This window comes from Hippocampus zosterae, chromosome 1, assembly GCF_025434085.1.
Source record: "Hippocampus zosterae strain Florida chromosome 1, ASM2543408v3, whole genome shotgun sequence".
NCBI lineage: Eukaryota > Metazoa > Chordata > Actinopteri > Syngnathiformes > Syngnathidae > Hippocampus > Hippocampus zosterae.
Window position 1 is genome coordinate 287,014 of NC_067451.1, and position 7,795 is coordinate 294,808.

General features: G+C 54.4%; 2 protein-coding genes across 2 annotated transcripts; one reads left to right on the forward strand and one right to left on the reverse strand.

Annotated features, from left to right (window-relative positions):
- Nucleotides 1-665: 665 nt before the first annotated feature.
- On the reverse strand, nt 666-3,219 carry LOC127600835 (copper chaperone for superoxide dismutase-like). The gene is made up of 7 exons (XM_052065677.1): nt 3,061-3,219; nt 2,826-2,898; nt 2,061-2,382; nt 1,806-1,866; nt 1,245-1,322; nt 1,070-1,173; nt 666-997 (listed from the first exon to the last, which is right to left on the reverse strand). The coding sequence occupies exons 1-7, from the start codon at nt 3,082-3,084 to the stop codon at nt 865-867; spliced, it is 795 nt and encodes a 264-aa protein (XP_051921637.1). The 5' UTR covers nt 3,085-3,219; the 3' UTR covers nt 666-864.
- An 84-nt stretch (nt 3,220-3,303) lies between these two features.
- Nucleotides 3,304-6,617, forward strand: gal3st3 (galactose-3-O-sulfotransferase 3). The gene is made up of 3 exons (XM_052065492.1): nt 3,304-3,606; nt 4,554-4,662; nt 4,739-6,617. The coding sequence occupies exons 2-3, from the start codon at nt 4,577-4,579 to the stop codon at nt 5,853-5,855; spliced, it is 1,203 nt and encodes a 400-aa protein (XP_051921452.1). The 5' UTR covers nt 3,304-3,606; nt 4,554-4,576; the 3' UTR covers nt 5,856-6,617.
- The last annotated feature ends 1,178 nt before the right edge of the window (nt 6,618-7,795 follow it).

The following is a 7,795-nucleotide window of genomic DNA, read 5'->3' on the forward strand; positions in this document are numbered from 1 at the left end:
TCATAGTTTGTTGTGGAGTAAGTGTTCTTCTCCAGGTGCTCCACTATGGCAGTTTGAAGCATTGGCAAATCAACATCCGTCTTAAAAAGGAAGGTCTTTGTTCTTCATTTTTGGCATTGATTTAAATGAAATGATATCAAAAGTCTGAGAGATATCAGTGCGCTGTGTCAAGAGGATCAAAGAGTGAATACTTGTACTGGCATCTGTCTGAAAATAGCGGTTTCAAACTTGTGACCATGACATGTTAATTAATTAAAATTAATTTTGAGGCCAGGGTTTCATGCGACACCCGTCTGCAGCACAACTCCTGAGAGGAAGGTACTGCCGCACATCCAAGTTCATGTCAAAAACGCACATCTCATCAAGCCAGAAGTGACACAAACCTCGTGTTGATGTGTACCTTTAAGGGGTGTGGTCTAGTCAGCGAGCGAGTTCTTCAAGTTGGCCACTTACCAAAGGGGGGGGGGAAGCCTTTTGAGTTTGAAGGGTCACGTGGCCCATTCAGCATTGACACGCTGAACGGTCCTGTCGCCTTTGTTACATTCGTTTAGCTCGTTTTCTAAAAAGAGGCTCGTGTATTTATTCATGCGTATGTCTTCATTTTTTTTCCAACTTTGAACTGATTTATGGTTTGAAACGAAGTAGACGCGTAGAAAATTGTTCAGACCTCTTTTAATGTGAAAAAAAAAACAAAACAGCAGTTGACAGAAGTGTCTTAAGTCGCATTTTCCATCAAGCCATTTGACCAGTCCAATATGGCGCTGGAACAGGACTTGTGACTTTCAATGTTTTCTGGAGCTTTAAGACAGTGGACGTTTTGCGGCATGACGACCGGCTGGGCCTATCTTCACGCGCGATCCGGCGTCAGAGGTTGCTGCGGCCTTTCCCGGCGATGGGCCGCCCTCGCTCCTCCCACAGCGTGAGTCCGTCGCAGGCGCACACTTGCTTGGGGTTCTGGAAGAGGCCCGCCGACCTGGCGATGATGCCGCACGCCAGCCTGCCCGCCAGCACGAAAGCACCGTGGCCTGAGCGCCCGCTGGGAATCTTTGCCGCCTGACCGCTGGCTTACCCGGCACCGGAGTTTCCCGTCAGCTTGGAGAGCGGATGCCCACCGCGGCCCAGGTCGTCCGGCCCGGCGTCCACCACCAGAGACCGCCCGATCACGTCCCAGACCTGCAGCCGGTCACCAACGCCTTGATATTCAGATATTGCGCGTGTGTGTTCGGTGTGTGTGTGAGCGGTACTTTAAGCTGGCTGTCCTCCAGTCTGAACGACGCTCTGCCTTCGGGTCCAGCCAGAATATTTCCCAGATCGCCAACGTGCTGCGTGACAACAACAAAGTTGGTGAAGCCCCTTTTCCACCGCGCGCTCGCTCGGTGCCAAAGACGCGTCCGCTCTCAACTCATTTTTGCCACATACGCAAATAATGGGCATGTTAACGGAGAGCCGGGTGCTAAGTGCAGTGTGAAAAGGCCTTGAGATGATGTTTGCCACCCTCCTGCTTCATTGGGCATCCTATTTTTTTTTTCCTTTCCATGACTTGATTGTTATTTTCATTCATTGTTCTCTTGTGCTGCGCATGAAGCAAATTCAAGAAAGACAAAGTGCTTGAAAGACGTCCTCCTCGTTTCTTCTTCTTCTTCACCTGCTGCTCGGCCAATGTCTCCCTGCGCTTTCATCATCACGACCGTCTGGTTTTTTGCTCCACTTTTCTGTTTGTCACTTACTGTAGAAGCACCAAAATGTCTCTCTCACTCCGAAACTAACAGTTCTCACACACACCTACACACCCAGGAAGATCATACCCGCTCAGCATCTCGTGGGCCCCCATGGTGTCTTCCAAACGGGTTGAAGTGCTCGCCGCAGCTGCACACAGATGACCGCCAACATCGTCATACAGGCTGGATTTACTGGGGACCGTTCAAGTCACACAATCTGCGATATTTTGCTGCCAAGTAGCGCAATTTGGACATTCGCCACAGTGGCGCAAAGACAAAGTTCCCCGTCTCACAGCCAAAGTAGAAATGCGCGACAGTTGGCTCGCCAGCATTGGGGGCTACCTGAGGCAGTCGTCCGTGAGGTCGCCGAGCGCGTGTACGTGGAGGCCGTGGGCTCCGGGCTCCAAGCCGTCGATGGTGCCGTCGATCAGGCAGCGCTCTTCGCACAGCTGCAGAAAGCGCACCACGCCCCGGACCCGCCCCTCCTTGCCGGCTAACATGGCCACGGCGGCGCCCAGGTCGCCGTGCTCCTCGGAGCTCCCCATGCCCTTGAGGATAGCCTGACGATGGGTGCTCTCAATCAAGGCCTGCACCTCGCCACTGCTCAGGGAGGTCTCCACCAGGACCCGTCCGTCGCCGACATCCACGCTGACAGAAGAGATGCCTGACAAGGAGAAGAAAATGGATAAGAATTCACCACGGTGCGCGTTGGGGTCAAGTGGGGTTCTCAACCTTCCAGGGGGGAATTTGATTTCCAAGCGTGCCCTCACAATCTCCTCAATGCCACGGGAATCACTTTGTTTTCCGACATTTGCGGATAAAGAACCAACCAAATTCAACTGAATTCCACTCAATATCGATCCGTGGTCCTGCGCTGACAAAAAGGTCTGTCGCTCTCTCGCTTTTAACAAATAACTACTACTTAAAAGTATGGCAAAAACAGGCCGCAGTCCACATTGTGACGCACGCACAAACAAACAAACTTTGAGTCCGGGTGTATCTTTTCCATGCCACGAACCACTGGGGGTCCTGAGACCTTGGTTTGAGAACCGTTTGCTGTAAGGCATAACATGCACAAAAGGGGAGATCGTCAAGTCGTTTCCGAACCTGCTTGGTGTTCAAGAGCGGTTTGGACTTGATCTCCACAGGCCTCACACGTCATCTGCACCGCGAACTCCAGCTGAGGACGTGCACATCAAACACACTTTCAGGCACGCAAGCAAACCCCCCCCCCCTCCAAAAAAAAAATGAACGCCGTGTTTTTAGCTGCTCGGCTAGCCCGGTAGCCATCAAAGTTCTGCATTTCAACGCCGACTGACGATAAAACACGCGCTTGTCAAACCTTTGCTGGCTTATCCGTGTCCATGGCGTCAGCGCCTAGGCCGCTAAAAGTATTCCGTCATCGAGATAAGCTCAAAAAGAAATGTATCTTTCCGCTTTTCATAAGCGGAAGTTGTCACGGACCGACGCGCCGCCATGTTGGCCAACGGCCGACGAGGCTTTCCGCCATTTTGGTGAGGTCGAGGCCAGCCCTCGTCATTATTCTCCTCTAGTGTCCGTGACGCGCAACTGCAATTCGTTTTTCAAAGAACGGGGTGGTGGAGCTTCTGAGGCGGTTTACTGCGATCGGATTCATTTCGTCAACGCTTGAAACGATTTCGATTTTAAATTAGAGGAGCAGAATTATCCCCATTCATCCTAAACGACCAGGTGTATTTTTCCGGATTGTTATTTTTGACCGTAAAAGGGAGGCGGTGGAGGAGGAAGAGGAGGGCGGCGTGTGATGGGCAAAGGGTGGGCGAGGGTCCCCTCAGCATCCAGGAGGGGACGGGAGGAGGGAAATGCGAACAGCGGTCCCAGCGGAGCGGAATTTGCGGCGATGATAAAGGTGGGAGTCGACACGGCTGCGGCGGTCCGTATTCCTTCCCCCCCCCCCCCCCACAACATGCGTCGTCCCTTCGTCACGTTACGGGAGACGTCGTTGAGCATCGGGGGTTTTCTTGTGTGTGGGTGTGTCGTAACTCGTCATTTTGGAAGCCACCTCAGGTTCTAACGAGGCCAGATGGCATTTCAAGGGCGGAATTCATGTCACGATTACGAAAGGTCCACGGAGGAGATTACCCTGACCGCTAAATCCTCCAATCGGGCCCGCCGGCTGCCCCGTGAACGAGATCGTGGGGTTTTGGCTGCTTTTTTTTCTTCTTGGATCAAGCACAAAACGGGCCTTGTGCTGGCCAAAGTGTCAAGTCAAATCATATCTTGACGTCAGCAACACGGCTAATTCTTCTGCGTGCTAGCATCTGGGCTGTAGCGGCTCCTTGTGAGTGTTCTCATTTTGGATTTGTGTGTCGATAGAGAGAGAGAGAGCGGGAGAAATGGATTGATTGATAGATCCTCAAGGGGATGGGGATCTGATTGATTTCTTGGATCGGTTGTTTTAAAATTGATGCCACTGGAAATCAAACACAAGACTGTGACGATAGAGAAGGATCGTCTTTTTGCTCGACCAAAAATCGAGGTGATTCACACGTCACGATGAGGCAATAATAAGCCCGGTGGCTATTCCTTTTTTATTCGGGTTTTCCATCCATATCGGAAAGGGATCATCCATCCCCAAAAATTCAACAAAAACATCCATTCACTGGCTAAAAGCAAAAATATCGATCGATAGAGAGAGATTGGACTCGAGTACGCCAAACATGGCGACGAGGAGTCAAGGTGAACCGACTGGACAAATGGACGCCGCCTTGCCTGTAGAGCAGCCCGCCGCCGCCGCACGTGAACAGCTGACCTCAAGTGGGATCTGACTTTTTTCCTCCTTTCTGGCGCTCGCAGCGTCGGTGGGGCGGAGGCGGAGGATGAGGATGCCGGCCAAGATCTTCCTGGCCCTGGGCGCCGTCACTCTGGGCAGTCTGCTGATGCACTACGGCGGCCGCCGGAGAGGGTGAGTAGTCAGCCAACGGCTCCAAACGGCTCCGACTGAGCCCATCTCCGAATGACCCGCCCCCGCCCGCCCGCAGGAGCGGCGAGCGCGTCCCCTCCGACGACGGCGCCCCGTGCTCCCGTCCAGCGGCAGGCGGGAAGGCCAAGCGCACCGACGTGACCTTCCTGAAGACCCACAAGACGGCCGGCAGCACCGTGCAGAACATCCTGTTCCGCTTCGCCGAGCGCAACGGCCTGACGGTGGCGCTGCCCAAGCAGCAATGCGGCCACCATTTCTGCTACCCCAAAACCTTCAGCGCCAACTTTGTACACCCGCACACGCTGCCGCCCAACATCATCGGCAACCACCTGCGCTTCGACGCCGGCGAGCTGCGCCGCGTGGCGCCGCCCCGGGCGGTCTACGTCACCATCCTGAGGGAACCCGCCGCCATGTTTGAGTCCTTGTTCACGTACTACGGCCAGCGCTGTCAGAGCTTCAGGAGGGTGCCCGGGGGCTCGCCGGGCGCCTTCCTGGAGCGGCCCCTGCGCTACTATCGCCCGCAGGACAAGAACTCCAACTACGCCCGCAACACGCTGACGCACGACCTGGGCGGCGACAAGGACCGGCCGGCGGCGGACGCGGCCTACGCCCGGGCCTTCGCGGCCCGAGTGGAGCGGGTCTTCTCCTTGGTGATGATCGCGGAGCATTTTGACGAGTCGCTGGTTCTCCTGCGGCGCCTCCTCTCCTGGGACGCGGACGACCTGGTCTACGTCAAGCTCAACGTGCGCACGGCCGCCTCCAAGCGCTGCCTGAGCCCGGGCCTCGCCGGGAAAGTCCGCGCGTGGAACTGGATCGACGCGCACCTTTACGATCACTTCAACGCCTCGCTGTGGCGCCAGCTGGCGGCGGTGGGTTCGGCCTGCGTGGCCCGGGAGCTCCGCCTCCTGCGCGCCGCCCAGGAGAGGCTGTACCGGAGCTGCTTCGGCGGACGCCGTCCTCTTCTCAGCTCGGCGGGGGAGATCCGCAACAAGGAGCTGCGGCCCTGGCAGCCCAGCGCCCGGGTCGGCATCTTGGGCTACGACCTCCCCGGCAACCTGAGCCGCCCCTTCTCCGGCCGGGAACTCTGCCTCAGGGTCGTCATGCCCGAGATCCAGTACACCGGGATCCTGCTGCGCTCCCAATCCGCCCGCTACCGCCGCAACCACCAGCGCTGACTCCCAAGGGCGCACCCTCCCGAGCTGGCGATACAACCCGACTTCCTTCTCAAACTCGCGGGGACTTACAGACCTGACGCGTCCCACCGGGAAAACCAACCGGCAACTCCCCCCTCCGCTCCCCAACCTGAATTCATCTCGCCTGCTACCCCGACACCCCCGCGAGGTCCGAGTGCCCTCTCGCAGTCGGATGGACAAGGAGACTCGGAGTGTCACGACTCCAGCGAAGGGAGCCGAGCGTCTGTCGCCTGTGCAGTTGCCATGACAACTCTATGTTTGTGTTACTGTGGGGGTGTGTGTGTACAGTATCTCTCTCTATATATATATCTATACATACATATACCTGTAGATATATATAGAGAGAGAAATCGATCGGTAGACACACACACACAGAGTAAAATACTGTATGTACATTGAAAATAAATATAAATTGATAAAACAAAGTATTTTTGACAGTGAAAGTACGCAAACGTGTTTAGAAGCTGTGTACATTTGATTACATGGTTTGGATGAGACTAACTTGTGACCCTGTACCGTATTGGCCCGAATATAAGACGGTGGTTTTCGCAATAAAATAAGACTGAAAAGGTGGAGGTTGTCTTATATTCGGTTTCTAGGTGTTATACTCATTCACGGCGCTAGATGGTGCCAGATATCATTGAAGCGAATCCTGAGCTCGACTCCCGGGGCCAAAGCGAACCCCTGTCGCGAAGAATAAAAACAAAAATAGCGGTAGCACGAAGAAGAAAAATAAAAAAAATCGTGATGGGATTCACAAAGCATACATTGGGGAGACGTTTGTAAAAATGCAGACGATTGAGTTCTCCGAACGCTCCTCCTTCTGCCCGACAGTCCCAAGTGTTGCGTTCGGTTGTTTGGGTGACTCACAAACGGCTTCGTCATCATCATACGCGCGCTGAAAGGGACACCGGCTGTCAAGGCAGAAAGACCCCCCCCCCCCCGTCCCCTCTCCCAGCCCCTCTCTCAGGCTCAGGACAACCCCAGCACTCACTGCCCCCCCCCCCCTGTCGGACACTTATGGGTCCCATTTGTCATCGGGCTAAATTTAGCCGTTGCCATGGTCACGCGGACGCGTCGCAGGCGCTTGTCAAACAGTTTTTGCTTTTTCCTCACCACTTTTACGTCACTTTGTGAAGCAACCGCAGCATCGCTCGTCAAACTTCATCCGTGATCGTAAAAACCCAAAGACGGGGCCGACTGGCTTTTTGCGCCCGTGCTCGCATTGCCTGTCGGGTTGTCCGAGATGCCGCTCGTCTTCCTTCTGGGGGAAAAGTCAGTGGGGCCTTACTTTGGCGGAAAAGTTCACAGGAGGCGACGCGGTGCGTTTTTGCAGTCGACTTGATCGGCTGCCAATCAAAGCGGAACGTCGCCCCGGTTCCGCCGACTCTGCTCCGAAACGTACTCAAGTGTGAAAATGAAACAGGATTTTTTTTCCCGATTATTGACAGAGAGTGTCTGTTTCGGATTAGTGGGCGCCCAAGAAAAAAAATGGCCTCCTTCTTTGATTCACTTTTATACTTGCACTTGAGATGCTCCCCGGTGTCATGCTCCTGTCCTTTGCCTGGCCAGCAGGTGGCGGACTTTCTGGCCGCACACCTGCTGGCAATCTTAATTAAAATTTAAAAAATCATCTGTATCGATGTTTCAACCCCAAAGGCAAAATTCACTTTTCAGACAAGAATTTTTGAACACGAGGAACTTGGCCCAAGATGTCAGTCAGAGGGGCCCATAACCTCATTGGGGGCCTGAAGCCAAATTTGAGGGCTGCCAAAGGTACGACGAGGTGGGGGTGGTGTGAGCGGGATCTCCGTGTCAAGTACGTTCCTTCACATTAGTCAGATTTGAAGCCCCCCGCACCCCCCCCCCCTCGTTTTTAAAGGGAAAAAACCCAAAACGGTAGTAAAGCACAGATGCCCGGA